Source organism: Salvelinus fontinalis, chromosome 3 (genome assembly GCF_029448725.1).
Source record: "Salvelinus fontinalis isolate EN_2023a chromosome 3, ASM2944872v1, whole genome shotgun sequence".
NCBI classification, from domain to species: domain Eukaryota; kingdom Metazoa; phylum Chordata; class Actinopteri; order Salmoniformes; family Salmonidae; genus Salvelinus; species Salvelinus fontinalis.
Window position 1 is genome coordinate 50253254 of NC_074667.1, and position 24558 is coordinate 50277811.

A 24558-nucleotide genomic window follows, 5' to 3' on the forward strand; every position below is an offset into this window, starting at 1 on the left:
TTCGACTCTGTCAATCACCGTATTCTTATCAGCAGACTCAACAGCCTTGGTTTCTCAAATGACTGCCTCGCCTGGTTCACCAACTAATTCTCAGATAGAGTTCAGTGTGTCAAGTCGGAGGGCCTGTTGTCCGGACCTCTGGCAGTCTCTATGGGGGTGCCACAGGATTCAATTCTCGGACCGGCTCTTTTCTCTGTATACATCAATGATGTCGCTCTTGCTGCCGGTGATTCTCTGATCAACATCTATGCAGACGACAGCATTCTGTATACCTCTGGCCCTTCTTTGGACACTGTGTTAACTAACCTCCAGACGAGGTCATATACTACCCACCACTGTGACCTGTATGCTCTCCTTGGCTGGCCCTTGCTTCATATTCGTCACCAAACCACTGGCTCCAGGTCATCTATAAGTCTGCTAGGTAAGCCTGTATATATCAATGATGTCACTCTTGCTGCGGGTGATTCCTTGATCCACCTCTACGCAGCCGACACCATTCTAGAATCGGCTTCCTATTTCGCAACAAAGCCTCCTTCACTCACGCTGCTAAACATACCCTCGTAAAACTGACTATCCTACCGATCCTCGACTTCGGCGATGTCATTTACAAAATTGCCTCCAACACTCTACTCAGCAAACTGGATGCAGTTTATCACAGTGCCATCCGTTTTGTCACCAAAGCCCCATATACTACCCACCACTGCGACCTGTATGCTCTCGTTGGCTGGCCCTCGCTACATATTCGTCGCCAAACCTACTGGCTCCAGGTCATCTATAAGTCTTTGCTAGGTAAAGCTCTGCCTTATCTCAGCTCACTGGTCACCACAGCAACACCCACACGTAGCACACGCTCCAGCAGGTCTATCTCACTGGTCATCCCCAAAGCCAACACCTGCTTTGGCCGCCTTTCCTTACAGTTCTCTGCTGCCAATGACTGGAACAAATTGCAAAAATCGTTGAAGTTGGAGACTTATATCTCCCTCACTAACTTTAAGCATCAGCTATCTGAGCAGCTTACCGATTGCTGCAGCTGTACACAGCCCATCTGTAAATAGCCCATCCAACTACCTACCTCATCCCCATAGTTTTTATTTACTTTTTTTGTTCTTTTCCACACCAGAATTTCTACTTGCACATGATCATCTGCACATCTGTCACTCCAGTGTTCATTTGCTAAATTGTAATTTCTTCGCTGCTATTAGCCTATTTACTGCCTTACCTCCTTACACCATTTGCACACACTGTATATAGATTTTTCTATTGTGGTATTGACTGTACTTTTGTTTATTCCATGTGTAACTGTGTTGTTTTTTGTCGCACTGTTTTGTTTTATCTCTGCCAGGTCGCAGTTGTAAATGAGAACTTGTTCTCAACTGGCCTACCTGGTTAAATAAAGTTGATTATTTAAAAAATATATATATAAATAAATAAATAAAGACCCACTTCTATGTGGAATTTTATTCCCCATCATGTCTTTTCTACTTTTAGTGGCATTAACTTCATGTTGGTTTGCAATTATAATATTGACAAAGTTCCAGTGAAACTTTCTGCTTTTCATCAGCAGGTTTTCTTGTCATGGTCCTTAATTTATAAGCATAATGTTTCTCCACACAGATATTATAGATGGAATAATCGAGGTATATTGTAAAAAATAGTTCTTTATTTTTAGAATATTGGTTCCGAAATAATATCCTATTGGTGAGCCAACTTGTAAATGCAGAGGTTTTTTACTTAGTTATAAGGAATTCTTGTCCCTGTAACACCTAAAGATTTTGCAATTCTTTTAGATGCCATTCCCTCAGGTGTTGCTTTATTATTCAGGAACATGTCAAGACCTGACCCTCAGAACCTACCTTCCATTAACCCTGTTGACTCATCAGTAGGAAAGATTTGTTTCTCTTTTGGTCCATTTAACAAGAGCGATACAACATCCTGTTGAAACAAGGTTCGTATCTATACCTTATGTCATGCATTATTGGAACGGATTTATTGATAATATCTGTTGGAAAAAAGTTTGGATGTTGCCACAAACATACCTACTTGTTAACAAAATTACAGAAGTTTCCTTTAAAATTGTTAATAAATATTATCCTGCCAACCACTATATGAAGAAGTTTTAGGAAAACATAAACTCAAATTGTACCTTTTGTAATGATCACCCAGAAATAGTGTTGCATCTTTTTTGGCATTGTATTCATGTAAGAAAACTGTGGCAAGACATCAGTAGATTTATAATTGAACACATTTCTGAAGAATTTACACTATTGTGGAGAGATGTACTGCTTGGATTCTTTAGCTACGATAGAAATAAGTTTAAACAATTTTATGTAATTAATTTCATTCTTTTGGACAAATTTTCATATTCACAAATGTACATTTACAAACAAAACACCACATTTTCTTACCTTACAAAAAGAAATTGAACTATATTTTAAGACAATTAAATACTCTAACAAAAAAGCTGTTAGAATTATAAGTGTATGCATGTCCCTTAAGGTCCTTGTGTAATGTGATATTGTACCCCCTACCCCAATTGTACTTTGTATATTATTTATATATACTTGTGTTCCCACATGTACTTCCTGTATTGATTTGTTGTTAATAAAAAATTACAATTAATCTAAAATATAAACTAGATTTAGATTTTTTTAACAACAAAAAAATAAAAGTGTCTTTTATGAGTTTGAAACGCAGCCCGGGCCTGAAACGCCCCATAATTCAATTCGCGATGATTGTACATCCGCTAAGAAAAGTCCGCCATAACTTAAAACCAACATTAATATGGAGAAGTCAACATACAAATGGAATTAAAACGAATGTAAATCATTTAGAAAGTCTGTTACTAATGCACATGACGATTCAAACACATATCATAAAAGTAATTATGTTTTTGTTTGATTCTTTTTTGGAAACGTTAACTTGCGCATATAACTTTCCCTGGCATCACACTTATACGTTGTAATTTTCAATTTACCTGATATAGTAGAATGGCAAACATTCGATGTCTGCGGATGCGTTGTCTTCTAGCCAAGATATGAAATGCAATCACAATTGACTGTAGCGCACACAACTGTTTCATAATGACTGAAAACACAACCGTGTGATGAACGACTGACAAATTTCCGGGCAAGAGCGGTCCATTTAAAATTAATTAACTCTTCCCTCGCCCTGCAAGTGTCAACTCGTCAGACGTCATCAGAAGTGTCCACTTCATTTGAGGGCTGGGGTCTTTTAAATGTTTGGAATGCAGACAATGAGACAGATATTTCGGGATGTATAAATTTCCGCTTGGCGTTTCCACAAACCATGTGCCCTTCAGTGGGAGGAGATGGATTTCGGCCGACATTCGGCACATTTTCTCATCGATGAAACATTTGCTCTCAATACAGTTTTCTGTTCACAAAACTAGAAGTGTGTTATGAACAGAGTGAACTAAGTTGTGTAGACTTTACCATTTGCCAAAGTTATAAAAAATCGCGTTGTTTAGGAGTACTAAGGCGAATTGAGTTATTGCACACGCGCACTTCAGAATAGGCGTTCCCTAACGGAATATGCAGATGATGCTAGAACGGGCCAATAGGATCTTGGTAGCTCGTGCTTGGCTCTGCCTACCTCCTTGTTGTTCTGCTCGCTATGACTCAATTGTTCCCATTGGAAACGACAGACTGTGTCTTTCTTGGTTTAGCTATTCAAATCTTTGGTTAAACGTTTCCCAACGTCACGTGCCTTGTGTAAAAGTTGAATGGCACATTACAGACATTCCCTCACAACCCTTTTTCTGATATGTATTCAAACATTCAGTTTGTTTTTCTATACTAGAGAATAGAAATGCACTATATAACGTTAAAAATAAAATTTAAACAAAAATCGACAACAGAACTTGGAAAATGCCAGTGGGAAACAATACCAGTTATTTGTAAAAAGGAGATGGATTTCAGCCGACATTTTCTCATCGATGAAACATTTGATATCAATAGTTTTGTTGCCAAAACTAGAGATCTATTATGAACAGAGTGGACAAAGTTTCGTTGACTTCACCTTTTGCTAAAGTTGTAAAAAATCGCGTTAGGAGTGCAAAGGCTAATTTAGTTATTGCACACGCTCACTTCAGAATAGACGTTCCCTAACGGAATATGCAGATGATGTTAGAACAGGCCAATAGGATTTTACTACCTCGCTTGTTCTGCCAACTATGACTCATTTGTTCTCGTTGATAACGACAGACTGTGGTTTATCTTGGTTTAGCTATTAAAATCGTTGGTTAAACGTTTCCCAACATTACGTTGCTAGTGTGAAAGTTGAATGGCACATTACAAACACTCCCTCATAACCCTTTCTGATATTTATTTATTCAAACATTCATAGTTTGTTTTTCCATACTAGACAAAAGAAATGCACTATATAACGTTAAAAATAAAATAAAAACAAAAATCGACAACAGAACTTAGAAAATGCCAGTGGGAAACTATCAGTTATTAGTAAAAAACAAACAAACGCCAGCAATGGACATTAAATGATCATAAGCTCTTATGGTGACGATGTTCCAATAGTGAATATGCACTGAAAGTTTAGTTAGCACATTCATGCAAGAATACAGTAATTATCAATACAAAACATGGATACCTCCATTTTCAACATTGAGTGTCAACAACTATGACAATCATGCTACATCATTGCAGGTATTCACTGACCTTCCATTTGGGGAGTTTTATAAAGTAACACAAATGCTTATGGCCACTAGAGCATGGAAGCATATGACAAAACACATACAACAGTATATACTCATTGGCAGACTGAAAATCTACCCCTTCCCATCTCATTCCCACCCTAAACTATTGTCCCTCTAACCATCCAGCAGCTTGAGGATGCTGTCCCTCTCCTTCAGTGCTTTCCATGCCTGATCTTTCTCCTTCTTTGTCGGCATTCGTTTTTTCTGCCTAGCAGCCATGATGCGACGGAAGCCCTCCATGACCTCATTATCCGACACCCGGACCCTCTGCCGCAACTCCTGCTTCCGCATCTCCTCCTTTGCCAGGCTGAGGAGGACGGGAAGTTTAGAGTAAAGGATGTATGTTGAGGTTTGTTATGAATAATATCCTAATCCAGTAATAGTTTGATGTGTGTTCACATCAAAAAATAAAAAAAGTTAAAAATTCCCTTAATCTCCACTCTATAAATTGATGGTGGATGAAGTGGAACACAATGAGAACCAACTGGGCCTTCTATAAGTGCAATTCATTATCATTGACATCAGAACATCCCTCCTTATAGGTCTTGAACTAAGTCATCATACAATCCTTTTTGACCTTAATAAACCTTATTTCTGATGTATATTTTACATTTCTCCCCTGCCCTTTTCTCCTGTGCTCTCACCGGAGTAGCTCCTGCTTGCGTGATCTGTTGTGGGCGCTCAGGGCTTTGAGTTCAGCCTGTCTCTTGTGGAGCTCAGCCAGCACCTCATCCTCTGAGTCTCCGCCTGCTCCGGGCCGCTCCTCAGAATCCAGAAGCCCCTGAGACATCAGCTCCTCCTTGATCCGCGCTTCTAGGGAGCGTGTGTGAGGAACACTAGGAAAGAGAGAAAGTCAGAGGAGAGAAATAACTAGTTAACTGATTAGTGAGTTGCAGAACTTCTGCAGAGTTGCAGAAGAAGTAAGCAGTGATTGGAATACTTCGGTGTAATCTACAAAGCCTTTGTTCAGGGCTTGACATTCAGGTTAAATTGCCAGTGGCACACCGGCCAATGCCAACTGAAAGCTACTGGCCCGAATAATGTGCAAATCATTTAAATTGTATCTTTAATTTGCGGGCTAAGCAAGTAGCCTACCCTCCATACACAAATAATTAAATTTTATATAATTATTACTTGACAATATCATATTTACATTGTTTGGAGAGAGATAATTAAACCTTTGTGCAATCTCAAAAAGAGTGTTATTGTTAGCGATTTTGTTAGCGAGTTGTAGGGCCCTATAAAATCAGTTTTATATTTAGCTAAATATAGTTCACGGTTTTTCCAGGTTTCCTTGTTTCACTCTTAAAAAGCATTTTTTTTTTTTATTATAGAGTACCAGTCCATAACAACGCTTAAACCACATCAAGAGACCATTTGAGGTCTGGGAGAAAGAAAAAAAAATATATATAATTGGAGGGTGTAGTTTACCTTTAAATCAATTGCTCACCTAGCAAAAGACCGTTGTGTTTGGCTAGCTGTGTTTTGTACTGTAGCCTACCAATCTACAGTGTAGGCTACATGATGTGATGGCAGGGTTTGCCAAACAAATGCCCCCCCAATGGATACAAATCATCATGATATCACGTAGACCTACTTTGCAGTCAACATTTAATTGGGCCGTTTTTTTTTTAATATTTCAAAGCCTTTAGAAATGTTTATTCAAACAGCACACAATGATTGAATTGCATATCGCAAAGATTCAACCAAGACTTCAGACCAAACTATTTGAATACCTGGTTTGCATACCCATTGTTGCCTTAGAATTTACTTGTAGATATCATAAGTTGAAACATCTTTCCTACCGTTGTCGTTTCTGATTCAGAGGGGTTGGGATAAATGCGGAAGACACATTTCAGTTGAAGGCATTCAGGTATGCCTTCAGGTATCCCCGTTCATTTTGTGAGCTGCTGCATCGTGTGCGGCACGTGTTTGATAAATAATCTACATAACGAACTAACATTTTCAGGAATTCATCTGTTTTTTCATCAATTATGTAGCCTAGATTGAAAATAGCATTATTACAATATTATTTTCACTGGCCCAAGCGGGCCAATGATGTGGATGGTTGACTGGCCAAGGGGGGGTCCAAAACCTCCCCAGGCCAGCGGGTATCCTTGTATGTCGAGCCCCGCTTTGTTGCTATTCAGCATTTTCTTTCAGGGTATCTATAGAATGTATCCTACAAGGTTATGAGGGGGTGATGTTACTTTATGGAGGATAGGTCTTTACCTAAAAGCTTTGCCCTGGTTGCGAGGTGAGGTCCCAGCCCCGTCGTTCCCACCATCCTTCCCCGATATGTCGGGGACTGGAGAATCCTCCATGGGTGATATGATATTCTCCTGCACGAAAAAACAACAAGATTAAAGAATTTAAATTCTACATTTTAATTATAAACTATTCAAATCAACTAGTTATTTGCAGGGTTAAGTTCTCAAAAATAATTTAGAATTTTATGCGTAGTCAACAATAAAGCCTAAGATACAGTTGAAGTCGGAAGTTTACATACTAAGGTTGGAGTCATTAAAACTCGTTTTTCAACCAATCCACAAATTTCTCGTTAACAAACTACTTTTGGCAAGTCAGTTCGGACATCTACTTTGTGCATGACACAAGTAATTTTTCCAACAATTGTTTACAGTTGTTCACTTATAATTCACTGTATTGACTGTGCCTTTAAACAGCTTGGAAAATTCCAGAAAATTATGTCATGGCTTTAGAAGCTTTCTGTTAGGCTAATTGACATAATTTGAGTCAATTGAAGGTGTACCTGTGGATGTATTTCAAGGCCTACCTTCAAATTCAGTGCCTCTTTGCTTGACATCATGGGAAAATCAAAAGAAATCAGCCAAGACACCAGAAAATAAATTGTAGACCTCCACAAATCTGGTTCATCCTTGTGAGCAATTTTCAAACGCCTGAGGGTACCACGTTCATCTGTACAAACAATAGTACGCAAGTATAAACACCATGGGACCATGCAGCCGTCATACCGCTCAGGAAGGTGACGCATTCTGTCTCCAAGAGATGAATGTGCTTTGGTGCGAAATGTGCAAATCAATCCCAGAACAGCAGCAAAGGACCTTGTGAAGATGCTGGAGGAAACGGGCACAAAAGTATCTATATCCACAGTAAAACGAGTCCTATATCGACATAACCTGAAAGGCCGCTCAGCAAGGAAGAAGCCACTGTTCCAAAACTGCCATTAAAAAGCCAAACTACCGTTTGCAACTGCACATGGGGACAAAGATCGTACTTTATGGAGAAATGTCCCCTGGTCTGATGAAACAAAAATAGAACTGTTTGACCATAATGGTCATCGTTATGTTTGGAGGAAAAAAGGGGAGGCTTGCAAGCCAAAGAACATCATCCCAACCGTGAAGCACGGGGGTGGCAGCATCATGTTGTGGGGGTGCTTTGCTGCATAAGGGACTGGTGCACTTCACAAAATAGATGGCATCACGAGGTAGGAAAATTATATGGATATATTGACGCAACATCTCAAGACATCAGTCAGGAAGTTAAAGCTTGGTCGCAAATGGGTCTTCCAAATGGACAATGACCCCAAGCATACTTCTAAAGTTGTGGCAAAATGGCTTAAGGACAACAAAGTCAAGGTATTGGAGTGGCCATCACAAAGCCCTGACCTCAATCCTATAGAAAATGTGTGGGCGAGCAAGGAGGCCTACAAACCTGACTCAGTTACACCAGCTCTGTCAGGAGTAATGGGCCAAAATTCACCCAAATTATTGTGGGAAGCTTGTGGAAGGCTACCCGAAACGTTTGACCCAAGTTAAACAATTTAAAGGCAATGCTACCAAATACTAATTGAGTGTATGTAAACTTCTGACCTACTGGGAATGTGATGAAAGAAATAAAAGCTGAAATAAATCACTCTCTCTACTATTATTCTGAGTGGTGATCCTAACTGACCTAAGACAGTGAATGTTTACTACGATTAAATGTCAGGAATTGTGAAAAACTGAGTTTAAATGTATTTGGCTAAGGTGTATGTAAACTTCCGACTTCAACTGTATGTGACCTCAACAAGAGCTTGAAGGAGCCTCTGTGTGAGAGGACCGAAGGGACAACCATCCTCTGGGGGGTCGTGCTGGGACTCTGACTTCTTTAGCAAGGCATCCACATCTGAGAGAATAAAAGCATTCTCATATCAGACAAGTACACATGATAATTTCTATGCTGAATGTAGACAGACACAATACCCATTTATGAAGGCTCATCCATTCAATACATACTGTATGTCATCATTCCCATCCCTGGCGTGCACTCACCTTTGGCGTCAAGCTCAGATAGTGGTCCCATGAGGCTTTTCTTCTTGTCGTTGGCTCGTGCTCCTTCCCTCTGTTCCTCCAGTATATCCTCCTGAGCCCATCGCTGAGAGAAGTGTTTCCCCAATGCTGGAATCTTTACAATATAACCAATACTATTAATCTATGTTTTCTCCTTGGGGAAATCTGTAACAGAGGATGTGAGTAACACACCATTCCAAAGCACAACTCTTATCTGAATTGTCACAGAATACCTACTATCAGATATGCTAGTAGTGCTTGGGATCTGGTAAGCTAGCTACTAATGCAATGAGCATAATATGACATAAAACACAAAAGGGGTATGATTTTGGACATTCAATATTGTACCTTGTAGTATTCAGCCTCATCATCCGGGGGCTTCAATAGTTCTTCCAGAACCCGGATTTCTTCATTTGTGATGTCAGCACAGTATGGCTCTACTGATGCCCAAAATCTGGAAAACATAATAGACAGATGCATGTGGGACAATGAAAAACAAACACATATCCTATACTCAAACCAGCTTGTGTCTGTAAGTGGCCTTAGAGCACTGTTAAGGGTGTCCACCTACCGTGCCCAGAGTGGGTGAAAATGCCTTTGGTGATGAAATTTCACTTGTTATAAAATACATTTTACCAAAACAAATATGATTGATGTTCTAAATCATTCAGTGGGGTCTTTCTCTAACATATCATTAACCTTATATCCAAAAAGTAACCTAATACATCCAATAATAAGCGCCAAGCTCTGTTGACATACAGTTGAAGTTGGAAGTTTACATACACCTTAGCCAAATACATTTAAACTCAGTTTTTCACAATTCCTGACATTTAATCTGAGTAAAAATTCCCTGTCTTAGGTCAGTTAGGATCACCACTCAGAATAATAGTAGAGAGAGTGATTTATTTCAGCTTTTATTTCTTTCATCACATTACCAGTAGGTCAGAAGTTTACATACACTCAATTAGTATTTGGTAGCATTGCCTTTAAATTGTTTAACTTGGGTCAAACGTTTCGGGTAGCCTTCCACAAGCTTCCCACAATAAGTTGGGTAAATTTTGGCACATTCCTCCTGACAGAGCTGGTGTAACGGTGTCAGGTTTGTAAGGCCTCCTTGCTCGCACAAGCTTTTTCAGTTCTGCCTACAAATGTTCTATATGATTGAGGTCAGGGCTTTGTGATGGCCACTCCAATACCTTGACTTTGTTGTCCTTAAGCCATTTTGCCACAACTTTAGAAGTATGCTTGGGGTCATTGTCCATTTGGAAGACCCATTTGCGACCAAGCTTTGACTTCCTGACTGATGTCTTGAGATGTTGCGTCAATATATCCACATCATTTTCCTACTTCATGATGCCATCTATTTTGTGAAGTGCACCAGTCCCTCCTGCAGCAAAGCACCCTCACAACATGATGCTGCCACCCCCGTGCTTCACGGTTGGGATGGTGTTCTTTGGCTTGCAAGCCTCTCCCTTTTTCCTCCAAACATAACAATGGTCATTATGGACAAACAGTTCTATTTTTGTTTCATCAGACCAGAGGACATTTCTCCAAAAAGTACGATCTTTGTCCCCATGTGCAGTTGCAAACCGTAGTCTGTCTTTTTTATGGCGGTTTTGGAGTAGTGGCTTCTTCCTTGCTGAGCGGCCTTTCAGGTTATGTTGATTTAGGACTCGTTTTACTGTGGATATAGATACTTTTGTACCTGTTTCCTCCAGCATCTTCACAAGGTCCTTTGCTGTTGTTCTGGGATTGATTTGCACTTTTCGCACCAAAGCACATTTATCTCTAGGAGACAGAACACGTCTCCTTCCTGAGCGGTATGACGGCTGCATGGTCCCATGGTGTTTATACTTGCGCACTATTGTTTGTACAGATGAACGTGGTACCCTCAGGCGTTTTAAAGTTGCTCACAAGGATGAACCAGATTTGTGGAGGTCTACAATTTTTTTCGGAGGTCTTGGCTGATTTCTTTAGATTTTCCCATGATGTCAAGCAAAGAGGCACTGAATTTGAAGGTAGGCCTTGAAATACATCCACAGGTACACCTTCAATTGTCTCAAATGATGTCAATTAGCCTATCAGAAGCTTCTAGCCATGACATATTTTTCTGGAATTTTCCAAGCTGTTTAAAGGCACAGTCAACTTAGTGTATGTAAACGTTTGACCCACTGGAATTGTGATACAGTGAATTATACGTGAAATAATCTGTCTGTAAACAATTGTTGGAAAAATTACTTGTGTCATGCACAAAGGAGATGTCCGAACCGACTTGCCAAAACTATAGTTTTAACAGGAAATTTGGGGGTGGTTGAAAAACTAGTTTTAATGACTCCAACCTAAGTGTATGTAAACTTCTGACTTCAAACTGTAGCGGTGCAGATTTCTTGAATATTTTACATTTTGTGGTCGTCATCTTCAAAGTTGTTTCCGTGGATCGCAAAAAGAAAAATTAGCATGACCGGCGCTGAATGAAATGTTAAAGGCTTTGAAATAAAAAGCTTGGTATGCGCTCAGTTAGAGCTGTGGCGGTCATAACATTTTCTCAGTTGGTGATTAGACCTGCAACTATTTGCATGACAATGGTAATTGACCGTTAATTAAAATAAACACGTTTAGCATCTCCTGGCTTCCACGCATAGCCTACAAGCCACTGATGCAGACCTTTGGAACAGTACATAAAAAAAGTATAATAAATCAATTTAATATAGCGTACACAATCACAATAAATCCATTATTTATTTTAGACAGGTTTAAACAAACATATGAAGAAAATGTAGCCTATTTTAGAAGAGCATATTCTGAGTTGGCCTTATGTTAGGCCCTGACCTGGCTATGCCATATGACTGTGGGCTACGCTAGTTCACTTAGTAGACAAGATTTGCTTAGAATTCAGTGGCATTATTTTATAGTATGAAGAATACAATTGAACATTGATGAATATAATAGATAGGGAGTGCGCACATGTGGCTATTCTGTGAGCCGTTAACAAAAGAAACAGGTCCTCCTAAACTCAGCAAAAATACGAAACGTGCTCTCACTGTCAACTGCGTTTATTTTAAGCAAACTTAACATGTGTAAATATTTGTATGAACATCACAAGATTCAACAGCAGACAAACTGAACAAGTTCCACAGACATGTGACTAACAGAAATTGAATAATGTGTTCTTGAACAAAGGGGGGGGGGGGGGGATCTAAATCAAAAGTAACAGTCAGTATCTGGTGTGGCCACCAGCTGCATTAAGTACTGCAGTGTATCATCTCCTCATGGACTGCACCAGATTTGCCAGTTCTCGCTGTGATATGTTACCCCACTCTTCCATCAAGGCATCTGCAAGTTCCCGGACATTTATGGGGGGGAATGGCCCTAGCCCTCACCCTCCGATCCAACAGGTCCCAGAAGTGCTCAATGGGATTGAGATCCGGGCTCTTCGCTGGCCATGGCTGAACACTGACATTCCTGTCTTGCAGGAAATCAGCCATACTGCTCGTTCTGTGCGTGGTGGCATTGTCATGCTGGAGGGTCATGTCAGGATGAGCCTGCAGGAAGGGTACCACATGAGGGAGGAGGATGTCTTCCCTGTAACGCACAGCGTTGAGATTGCCTACAATGACAACAAGCTCAGTCTGATGATACTGTGACACACTGCCCCAGACCATGACGGACCCTCCAACTCCAAATCGATCCTGCTCCAGAGTACAGGCTCATTCCTTCGACGATAAACGTGAATCCAACCATTACCCTTGGCGAGACAAAACCATGACTCGTGAGTGAAGAGCACTGTTTGCCAGTCTTGTCTGGTCCAGAGACGGTGGGTTTGTGCACATAGGCGACGTTGTTTCCGGTGAGGAACAGCCTTACAAGCCCTCAGTCCAGCCTCTCTCAGCCTATTGCGGACAGTCGGAGCACTTTTATTTTTTAAATTGTATTTTACCTTTATTTAACTAGACAAGCCAGTTAAGAACAAATTCTTGTTCAGGGGCAGAACAACATTTTTACCTTGTCAGCTCGGGGATTCGATCTTGCAACCTTTCGGTCACTAGTCCTACGCTCTAACCACTAGGCTACCTGCCGCCCCGAGTCTGAGCACTGATGGAGGGATTGTGTGTTCCTGGTGTAACTCAAGCAGTTGTTGTTGCCATCCTGTACCTGTCCCGCAGGTGTGATGTTCGGATGTACCGATCCTGTGCAGGTGTTGTTACACTTGGTCTGCCACTGCGAGGACGATCAGCTGTCCTTCCTGTCTCCCTGTAGCGCTGTCTTAGGCGTCTCACTTGCAGCATGCCTAAGGCACGTTCACGCAGAAGAGCAGGGACACTGGGGATCTTTCTTTGGTGTTTTTCAGAGTCAGCAGAAAGGCCTCTTTAGTGTCCTAAGTTTTCATAACTGTGACCTTAATTGCCTACAGTCTGTAAGCTGTTAGTGTCTTAACGACCGTTCCACAGGCGCATGTTCATTAATTTGTTTATGGTTCATTGAACAAGCATGGGAAACAGTGTTAAACCCTTTACAATGAAGATCAGTTATTTGGATTTTTACAAATTATCTTTGAAAGACAGGGTCCTGAAAAAGGGACATTTCTTTTTTTTCTGAGTTTACATGCTTAATTTAGAGTTATTTATGCAACCTTAGGTTGTGAAAAAACATTAGGCTATATGTTTTGATTTTTAATACATTCTAAGGCTGCATGATGCAGCCAATGATTGGAAAAAAGTTGCATGAAAGGCATGAGCTCTGATTCTTGTGCTGGCTGCACAAACTTAATCAGTCTCTCATTGACAATTTGACAAGTACTTGTTAATATTCTCACCCATCAGACTATTCTTAATTTAATCTAGTCTTTACATATAGCCCACTAATATATGTGTGGAATATTTTTATTTAGCCCACAAAAAAAACCATGTAATCTGTAGCCAGCACTCGAATAGCGAATGGAAGTTACATGCGTTACGTTTTTAATACGCAAGCATAGGCAGCGCGTCCATAAGGCTAGGGGAAGCTTTCCCTAAAGTAAAATGTTGTGAATTGTTTTAAAATCTCATTGCTTACAGTCGGAAGGAAAGGCAGCGCGCACAATTTGGGCAGATTATTGTTGAGTTGCGACTGTCTGTGAAAAGTAGAGAGGCCAAGCCAGGCATTTCACAATATTTAAAAATACAATCACAGGAAAACATAGTTTGAAAAGAAAATGTTTATTGCTGTAAAGAGAAGACAATGAAAAGAATAATCTCTCTTTTAGTTAACAAAAAAAAAATCTCAACTGAATTGCACAAACAACAGTATAGCCTATCATATTGGCACCAGCAGAGAGCATCAGCAATATCCCCTGTGAGTGCACACTGTGCATATTCACTATTTATCATTGTTGAGTCAGTGCTACATAAAACAATTCTCCAGTCATATAAAGTGTAGTAGAATTGCATGAAATGTGTTTATAAAAAGGCCACATTTTTCCCATGAAAAGAAAGAAATGTATCTAATATAAAATATAGCCTAGGCCTACTCTACACACTCAGCTGCATTGAACAGGGTTTTTTAAAACAGTGATTGAGTTAAATTAGAAGCCTAAATTATAACTAATCAATCTACTCATCACATTACGAATAGTAAGCTATTTTACATAAGTCTGAAAATGCTATGATGCAAGGAAATACATTTTATTCTAAAGGTGCATTTTTATGGTGAAAATTTGCTGCCCCCAAACTTGAAACTCACGCACCACATATGTATGCCAGGTAAGCTACACTGGTTATAAAGCGGATTAATGTGCTTAATTTGAAGAATTGAGCAATAAATATAGCAGCACGAGAAAGATAGGATCCTCTTAAATAGTGGCTAGTCAAAACTCTTTTCACACGCGACTGGACTTATAAGAACACATTTCACTAGGTTCTGTAGGCTATGTGCTCTCCAACCGTGTTCCAGGGCTCTTAGACCTACAGGTTACATTTTTACTTATTTGGTCACTTTAGTTGTGATACAAATCTTATCAAAACATATAGGCCTATGGGCTAGGTTGCATGATGTGTGCGACTAGGATTTGAAAAAGTCACACAAAAAAGGCATGTGCTGTTTCTTGCCTTTGTTGCCGTGTGTGCCGCCTTTCACAAGTGATACTACTGTCACCAATCAGACTACACTCAATTTAATATTTTCTTTACATATACTTAATAATATATGCGTTAAATTAGTTTTGATTTAGAATGGACCATTATCATGCACCCGTCAGAACAGGGGCAGAGAAAAAAGTTATCATATGCACATAAATAGTGAATGGAGGACGCTTTTCCCTCTGTTCATTTTCATGCCAGTCAGTTAAGGCTACTCCTGATGTAAAGTGAAGCAATGTGCATAATATTAGGAAAGTTGAGAAATAAATATAGTAGGCCTAGCCTATAGAAAGCTGATGGTATCCTCTTCTTCTTAATAGAGTCCATCAAAACTGTTTTCTCACGCAATTGCATAGCCTGTAGAAATGTTGCGCAACATGAGTCACCCTAATTCTAGCCATCCTACAAGGGTAAACACTTAAATAACATTTGAACAAATTATGAGAGACATGAGGTGTGGATCATTTGTTTTCTTAGAAGATTATCTACACAATTAACATATTATGTTACTCATTGGTCAAAATATGCGGACACCCTACACTGTTTGAGTGAGATGTGATTGTTACTGACCTGTTGGGGGCATCGTTCTTAGGATTACGGGGAATGTCCTGTGGATCCTCACTTAACTCGTACTCCTGGACTTTGGGCTGTAGATTTTTGGATTTGGGTCGCCCAGGACCAGGCCCGTGACTGCCCTTTCCATCGAGTTTCTGCTTCTTAGGTTTGTGACGTGATGAAGCTGAAAGGTCTGCATCCTTTCCCAGCTTCAGAAAGCGCTTGTCCCCTTTCTTATCCTGCCAGTCTGTGAGGATCTGAGAAAATAGGGACCAGTCACCAACACCAGTCACCAATTTGTAACATCAGGCAAGTATCAGACCACTTGCAGTTTCAGAACCACTATGGCACCAAAATATCTTTCCTGTCCAACATTACAGATGGAGGTGTAGCAACAGCAGGTAGAGCAAGGAGGCAAAATAAGATATTATTAGATTTATTTTTTAGACGCACATTTTCTCCTTTCCTCCGCCCCTGACTGCATGTGCTGCCATAGAAATAGAATGAATAGAACACGCTTTCCCATTCAAGTCAATGATAGCCGCCAGTCCATCCATTATGCTATTGCGAGTGTACCCATAGGAGAAAAGCAGGAAGCAACAGCAAGAAGTGTACCCATCAATATGTGCTGTGATTTGTTGATTCAACTCAACTGGCATTACAAAAAATACATTCCATTGCGTGAGCTACATCAGTTAATATCATTTCATTTGAATGAACACTGTACATTAACATGGAAGTTATTACATCACAATACCAGGCAGCAATTGCGAGTGTACCCATGAGTTTACAAGTCAAATTGCCAGGGTTAGAGGTTGCCAAGCCATTATATTCACTGTTTGCTACAACACCTTGCTTGTTTCTGCAAGGGGCAACAAAGCTCCATCATGTTGTTAAGAGTCCATGTTATTGGCAGCAATTACAGCTATGAGTCTTTCTGGGTAAGTCTCTAAGAGCTTTGCATACCTGGATTTTACAATATTTGCAATTGTTTAAATTTTATTGTTAAAGCTCTGTCTAATTTGTTGTTGATCATTGCAAGACAGACATTTTCAAGCCTTGCCATTGATTTAAGCCGATTTAAGTCAAGACGGTAAATAGGCCACTCAGGAACAATGTACAAAACATTAGTAGTACCTTCCTAATAGGCTAATTGAGGCTATTTTTCCCTCAAAATAGCCTCAATTCGTTGAGGCATGAACTCTACAAGGCGTCGAAAGCGTTTCACAGGGATGCTGACCTATGTTGACTCCAATGCTTCCCACAGTTGTATCAAGTTAACTGGATGCCAGTCGGGTGGTGAACCATTCTTGTAACACACGGAAAACTGTTGAGCGTGAAAAACCCAGCAGCGTTGCAAATCTTAACACACTCAAAACGGTGCACCTGGCACCTACTACCATATCCCGTTCAAAGGCACTTAAATCTTTTGTCTTGGCAATTCACAATCCATGTCTCAATTGTCTCAAGGCTTAAAAATTATTCTTATTCTTTATCTGTCTCCTGCCCTTCATCTACACTGATTGAAATGGATTTAACAGATGACATAAATAAGGGATCATAGCTTTCACTTGGATTCACCTGGTCAGTCTAAGTCATGGAAAGAGCAGGTGTTCGTAATGTTTTGTACACTAAGTGTACTTGGCCTTGTGTTTTAGGTTATTGACCAGCTGAAAGGTGAATTTGCCTCCCAGTGTCTGTTAGAAAGCAGACTGAACCAGGTTTTCCTCTAGGATTTTGCCTGTGCTTACTTACACTATATATACAAAAGTATGTGGACACCACTTCAAATTATTGGACTTGGCTGGTTCAGCAACACCTGTTGCTGACAGGTGTATAAAATCAGGCACACAGCAATGCAATCTCCATAGACAAAAAACTAAAATCGTCAGTAGAACGGCCTTACTGAAGAGCTAAATTGCTTTCAACGTGGCACCATCACAGGATGCCACCTTTCCAACAAGTCAGTTCATCAAATTTCTGCCCTGCTAGAGCTGCCCCGGTCAACTGTAAGTGCTGTTATTGTGAAGTGGAAACGTCTAGGAGCAACGACTTAGCCACGAACTGTTAGGCCACACAATCTCACAGAACGGGACCGCCAAGTGCTGTAGCACTAACGAGTTCCAAACTGCCTCTGGAAACAACGTCAGCACAATAACTGTTTGTCGAGAGCTTCATGAAATGGGTTTCAATTGCAGAGCAGCTGTACACAAGCCTAAGTACACCAGGCGCAATACCGAGCGTCAGCTGGAGTGGTGTAAAGCTCTCAACCATTGGACTCTGGAGCAGTGGAAACACATTCTCTGGAGTGATGAATCACGCTTCACCATCTGGCAGTCCGGCGGACGAATCTGGGTTTGGCGGATGCCAGGAGAACACTAACTGCCCGAATGCATAGTGTCAACTGTAAAGTTTGGTGGAGGAAGAATAATGGTCTGGGTCTGTTTTTAATGGTTCGGGCTCGGACCCTTAATTCCAGTGAAGAAAAATCTTAACGCTACAGCATACAATGACATTCTACTGTAGAGGATTCTGTGCTTCCAACTTTGTGGAAACAGTTTGGGATAAGGCTCTTTCCTGTTTCAGCATGACAATGCCCCTGTGCACAAAGCGAGGTCCATACAAAAATGGGGTGTCGAGATCGTTGTGGAATAACTTGACTGGCCTGCACAGAGCCCTGACCTCAACCCCATCGAACACCTTTGGGATCAATTGGAACGCCGACTGCGAGCCAGGCCTAATCGCCCAACATCAGTGCTGGACCTCACTAATGCTCTTGTGGCTGAATGGAAGCAAGTCCCCACAGCTGTGTTCCAACATCTAGTGGAAAGCCTTCCCAGAAGAATGGAGGCTGTTATAGCAAGGGGGGGCCAACTCCATATTAATGCCCATACTTTTGGAATGAAATGTTCAACGAGCAGCTGTACACATATTTTTGGTCATGTAGTGTAGCTCTATTCCATTTGCGAAATGTTTTATACACTCAGTGAGAGTCCCAGATGGAAGGCAAACTGAGAATAGTGATGGATATGGAGAATTTTCCCAATGCGATTATGAATAATTATAATTTTTATTGATCGGAAAAAAGTAATTGTCAGCTGCCATTTCTCTTTCACTCCAACAGTGTGAAGCACTGCGCGTTCTAAACAACAATTGGCTAGTTCTTGTCTGTAAGGAAATGGGCGGGGTATAGGTTGAGCATGCTGCAACGATTGGATTAGAACAAGCCACTCTCCCTCTGCTCTCATTTCCCCAGACAGACACACGCACACAGATTGGTTAGTGTGAACCATGCCTCGATCCCAACAACTTTCACAGCACCTTAGAAGATGCATTATTTTTTTATTTCACCTTTATTTAACCAGGTAGGCCAGTTGAAAACAAGTTCTCATTTACAACTGCGACCTGGCCAAGATAAGCTAAGCAGTGCGACACAAACAACACAGAGTTACACATGGAATAAACAAACATACAGTCAATAACACAATAGGAAAAAATCTATATACAGTGTGTGCAAATGAGGTAAGATTATGGAGGTAAGGCAATAAATAGGCCGTAGTGGGGAAGTAATTACAATTTAGCATTTAAACACTGGAGTGATAGATGTGCAGAAGACGAATGTGCAAGTAGAGATACTATGGTGCAAAGGAGCAAAAAAATAAATAACAATATGGGGATGGGCTATTTATGGATGGGCTATTTACAGATGGGCTATGTACAGGTGCAATGATCTGTGAGCTGCTCTGATAGCTGAAGCTTAAAGTTAGTGATGGAGATATGAGTCTTCAGCTTCAGTGATTTTTGCAATTCGTTCCAGTCATTGGCAGCAGAGAACTGGAAGGAAAGGCGGCCAAAGGAGGAATTGGCTTTGGGGGTGACCAGTGAAATATAGTGACCAGTGAAATATACCTGCTGGAGCACGTGCTACGGGTGAGTGCTGCCATGGTGACCAGTGGGCTGAGAAGGCGGGGCTTTACCTAGCAGACTTATAGATGACCTGGAGCCAGTGGTTTGGTGACGAATATGAAGCAAGGGCCAGCCAAGGAGAGCATACAGGTCACAGTGGTGGGTAGTATATGACCTCGTCTGGAGGTTAGTTAACACAGTGTCCAAAGAAGGGCCAGAGGTATACAGAATGCTGTCGTCTGCATAGATGTTGATCAGAGAATCACCGGCAGCAAGAGCGACATCATTGATGTATACAGAGAAAAGAGCCGGTCCGAGAATTGAATCCTGTGGCACCCCCATAGAGACTGCCAGAGGTCCCGGACAACAGGCCCTCCGATTTGACACACTGAACTCTGTCTGAGAAGTAGTTTGTGAACCAGGCGCGGCCGTCATTTGAGAAACCAAGGCTGTTGAGTCTGCCGATAAGAATGTGGTGATTGACAGAGTCGAAAGCCTTGGCCAGGTCGATGAATACGGCTGCACAGTATAGTCTATCGATGGCGGTTATGATATCGTTTAGGACCTTGAGCGTGGCTGAGGTACACCCATGACCAGCTCGGAAACCAGATTGCAAAGCGGAGAAGTTAAAGTGGGATTCGAAATAGTCGTTGATCTGTTTGTTAACTTGGCTTTCGAAGACCTTAGAAAGGCAGGGTAGGATAGATATAGGGCTGTAACAGTTTGGGTCTAGAATGTCTAGATGACCGCGGCAGCTTTACAGTCTTTGAGGATCTCAGATTATTTGAAAGAGAGGTTGAACAGGCTAGTAATAGGGGTTGCAAACAATTGCGGCGGATAATTTTAGAAAGAGAGGGTCCAGATTGTCTAGCCCAGCTGATTTGTAGGGGTCCAGATTTTGCAACTCTTTCAGAACATCAGCTATCTGAATTTGGGTGAAGAAGAAATGGGGAAGGCTTGGGCAATTTGTTGTGGGGGGTGCAGGGCTGTTTACCAGGGCAGGGGTAGCCAGGTGGAAAGCATGGCCAGCCATAGAAAAATGGTTATTGAAATTCTCAATTATCTTGGATTTATCGGTGGTGACAGTGCTTCCTAGCCTCAGTGCAGTGGGCAGCTGGGAGGAGGTGCTCTTATTCTCCATGGACTTTACAGTGTCCCATAATTGATTGAGTTTGTGCTACAGGATGCAAATTTCTGTTTGAAAAAGCTAGCCTTTGCTTTCCTAACTGCCTGTGTATATTGGTTCCTAACTTCCCTGAAAAGTTGCATATCGCAGGAGCTATTCGATGCTAATGCAGTACGCCACAGGATGTTTTTGTGCTGGTCAAGGGCAGTCAGGTCTGGAGTGAACCAAGGGCTATATCTGTTCCTGGTTCTACATTTTTTGAATGGGGCATGCTTATTTACGATGGTGAGGAAAGCACTTTTAAAGAATAACCAGGCATCCTCTACTGACGGAATGATGTCAATATCCTTCCAGGATACCCGGGCCAGGTCGATTAGAAAGGCCTGCTCGCTGAAGTGTTTTAGGGAGCGTTTGACAGTGATGAGGGGTGGTCGTTTGACCGCAGACCCATTACGGACGCAGGCAATGAGGCAGTGATCGCTGAGGTCCAGGTTGAAGACAGCAGAGGTGTATTAGAGGGCAGGTTGGTCAGGATGATATCTATGAGGGTGCCCGTATTTACGGATTTGGGGTTGTACTTGTTAGGTTCATTGATAATTTGTGTGAGATTGAGGGCATCTAGCTTAGATTGTAGGACGGCCGGGATTTTTAGCATGTCCCAGTTTAGGTCACCTAACAGTACGAGCTCTGAAGATAGATGGGGGGCAATCAATTCACATATGGTGTCCAAGGCACAGCTCGGGGCAGAAGGTGGTCTATAACAAGTGGCAACAGTGAGAGACTTGTTTCTGGAAAGGTGGATTTTTAGAAGTTGAAGCTCGAATTGTTTGGTCACAGACCTGGATAGTATGACAGAACTCTGCAGGCTAACTCCGCCCCCTTTGGCAGTTATATCTTGTCGGAAAATGTTATAGTTATAGTGACTCCATGACCTCAAGCTTAAGAGAGGTTGTGTGATGCAACAAGACAATGACCCAAAGCACACAAGTAAATCAACTAAAGAATGGGTGAAAAGGAAGAAGATTTGTGTTTTGGAATGGCCAAGTCAGAGTCCTGACCTTAACCCAATTGAGATGCTGTGGCATGACCTGAAGAGGGCTATGCAATCAAAACAACCCAGAAATATTGATTAACTGAAACAGATTTGTAGGGAGGAATGGTTCAAAATTCCTCCTCAACGTTGTGCAAGTATTATAAGCAGCTACAGGAAACGTTTGGTGGAGGTTGTTGCTGCTAAAGGATCATCTACAAGTTACTAAAATCACAGGTTCACTTACTTTTTCCAGCCTGCAAAGTGGATATTTACTCAATGTCTTCAATAATAATTTGAAGAGTACAACTGTTTGTGTGTTATTAGTTTAGTCAGATTGTGTTTGTCTATTATTGTGACTTACATGAAGATCAGACCACATTTTATGAGTAATCAATGCAGAAATCCATGTAATTCCATAGGGCACAAACATTTTTCTTGCAACTAAGTGTCGGGAGAGAAAAGTTTTGCTCCTCTCTAAAGTAAAACAATATATGGGGCAAGTGAATTAGCCTACCTTCATCTAAATCTGTCTGGAGTATATGCAGGCAGTAGTAGCCAGCCATGTATTAGGCAATTTATTATTCGTTGATAATTGAATAGGACTAAGTAAGTAAATCATGTGCATTTTCATCTGTCAGGGTCATTTACCTTTTAACAATGTGCGTGAATGAGTGAAGGTACATAACGATGCGCTCTGAGTGATAGCGCAGTAATGCGCACTTGATGTACAGGCTTTAACAACATTTAAAGCGCACTTCCTGGTTTTCAGATTACGAGTATTGAGTGTGATAAAACAACAGATACGACTACGATGAGATCGTCACACCCCTAACTCACACCCCTATGCCATCTTAATTTACCCAGTGTATCAAGAGATTTACCATTCAAATAAAAAGTATTACCATTATGTTGTTATGTAGTTAGATTGGTAAAAACAAAGTCAAATTTGTTTGATTTTAAAATTGATGCATTATCATACGCCCCTGGGAAATTGAAATCAAAATTGTCAAATGTAATGATATTGAATATGGGCCATCAGCCTCCTTGACCGGTCGTTCTCTAATATTGACCTGTGGTATAGTAATAGTTAACGTGTGTAAAAGTGTAGTGCATAAGGGAAGTACCAAAACACCTTGATATAGGGGAGGCGCATGCATGCTGATGAGGAAATGTGGCTAGGATGGAAGAATATACTTTCATAAAACTTGCAAAGGTCAAATATAAACCAGGGGGAAAAACACAGTACCCTCCCGTGTCCAATAAAAAATAAATAAAACAACCCTCACCCCTTCACCCCAGTAAATTTAGAACTGTCCCTTATGACCATTGGTTACATAACCATGGGTTATACAGTAATTGTGCAAGCCCTAGAGGCAACTGAATCATTGGGCAGTCCAATGACACAAAAGCTACTCAATTACTCAGTGACATTAAATATGTGCTCATTGACTCCTGTCTTACCTGTCTCTGTTCCTCCAGAGCTCTGAGACGACGGCTGGCAGAGGACAGGAGAGTCTCCAGCTCCAGCTGCAGTGTGTCCAGCTCTTCAATACCGATGCCATCGTCCTCTGAGCGCCCGAGCACTGCAGTGTAGCGGGGGCACACCTTCACATGCTCTACTGGCTTAAAGTCATAGTACTTTAGTGGCGGGCAGTCCTTCAACTCACTCATCTTGATGGTTAGAGTGGGCTATGTCTGTGTGGAGAGGCAGAGATAAAGTGCACCTTTGATCATACAAAAATGTACAGACTCATACATAATCATGAAACGAAGTTTTTTTTTTTTTTTTAAACACACACACAAACATGCCTGCTTTTGTTCCAGCCCAGTATTAATCCACTTCATTCAACTATTAACGGGCTGGTTGAATCTGGTGGGTTAGTACTGCGCTGGAACTAAAATCTGCACATCCTGTGCGGGTCCCCCCAGGACTAGGGTTGATAGCTAGAACGCTCCATCTGTCCAAAAAAAAAGAAACGCTCCTCACATTACTCACTGAACTCCATTAGCCTACTACTACTAACTTCAAGACCGGGGAACAACGTTGGTGATTGCCATTGAAGATATCGTGAACATTAGCGCGTTAGCTAGCTTAGCTAACCAGCTAACGTTAGCTAGCTTTAGCACAGTACCAGTAGTATCTGCGCTCAACGACCGGTGTTGCTTCCGAAACAAAAGTGACCATTCATAATATCATTCAGAACCCCAAATACAGTTTATAAATCGACAAAATAGTGGTTTGATTGCAAATACACCATGTAAATGGACCAAATGTTGAATATTTACGCACCAATATTTACCTCTTGACTGGCATCCATTATTGATTGAACCATCTGTGGAAGAGGGGGGATAAGAATATTCAGTAAGAGGGTCTCGTGCATTAACATACCAGCTATTATTGAGGCAGAAAAAAATGAACAATATTTCTCAGAGTGTTGAATGATTCTCAATTGTTAATACTTTATTTGAGCAATTCCCATGTGACGAATACAGTGACCCTCTAAATTGTAGAATGGCATCCCTGACAAATACCAAATTTTATTTGGGGATGTGGATTCATGGTAACGGGAATCAAACGAATATTACGCGTCTAAATGTTTTTGTTTGTCGCTAATTTAAGTGTATTTGTAGGTATACTATTACAATAGTCGGTCAGATAGTTATGATTTTTAAAATGAGCAAATTCACTAAATTATAATTTTATTTAACTCACCTAAAAAGTGTGGCCAACAAATGGATGCGTCCAAAGATGTTTTAGATAGCAGAAAGATGGCCGCGACGACCGT

General features: G+C 41.0%; 1 protein-coding gene across 5 annotated transcripts; it reads right to left on the reverse strand.

The window, feature by feature from the left end:
• Window positions 1-4329: 4329 nt before the first annotated feature.
• Window positions 4330-24557, reverse strand: LOC129851051 (transcriptional adapter 3-like). Of its 5 annotated transcripts, none has more exons than XM_055917233.1 (10): window positions 24486-24557; window positions 24073-24105; window positions 23234-23467; window positions 15723-15964; window positions 9388-9493; window positions 9022-9154; window positions 8772-8875; window positions 6962-7071; window positions 5374-5565; window positions 4330-5036 (listed from the first exon to the last, which is right to left on the reverse strand). In XM_055917233.1, exons 3-10 carry the CDS (start codon window positions 23441-23443, stop codon window positions 4844-4846), a joined length of 1290 nt encoding a protein of 429 aa, XP_055773208.1. In that variant the 5' UTR covers window positions 23444-23467; window positions 24073-24105; window positions 24486-24557; the 3' UTR covers window positions 4330-4843. The 5 variants fall into 5 exon arrangements, with proteins under 5 accessions (XP_055773208.1, XP_055773207.1, XP_055773205.1 ...); XM_055917232.1 differs by having other exon boundaries at window positions 24063-24105; window positions 24486-24549; XM_055917230.1 differs by lacking the exon at window positions 24486-24557 and adding an exon at window positions 24233-24287.
• Between the last annotated feature and the right edge of the window lies 1 nt (window position 24558).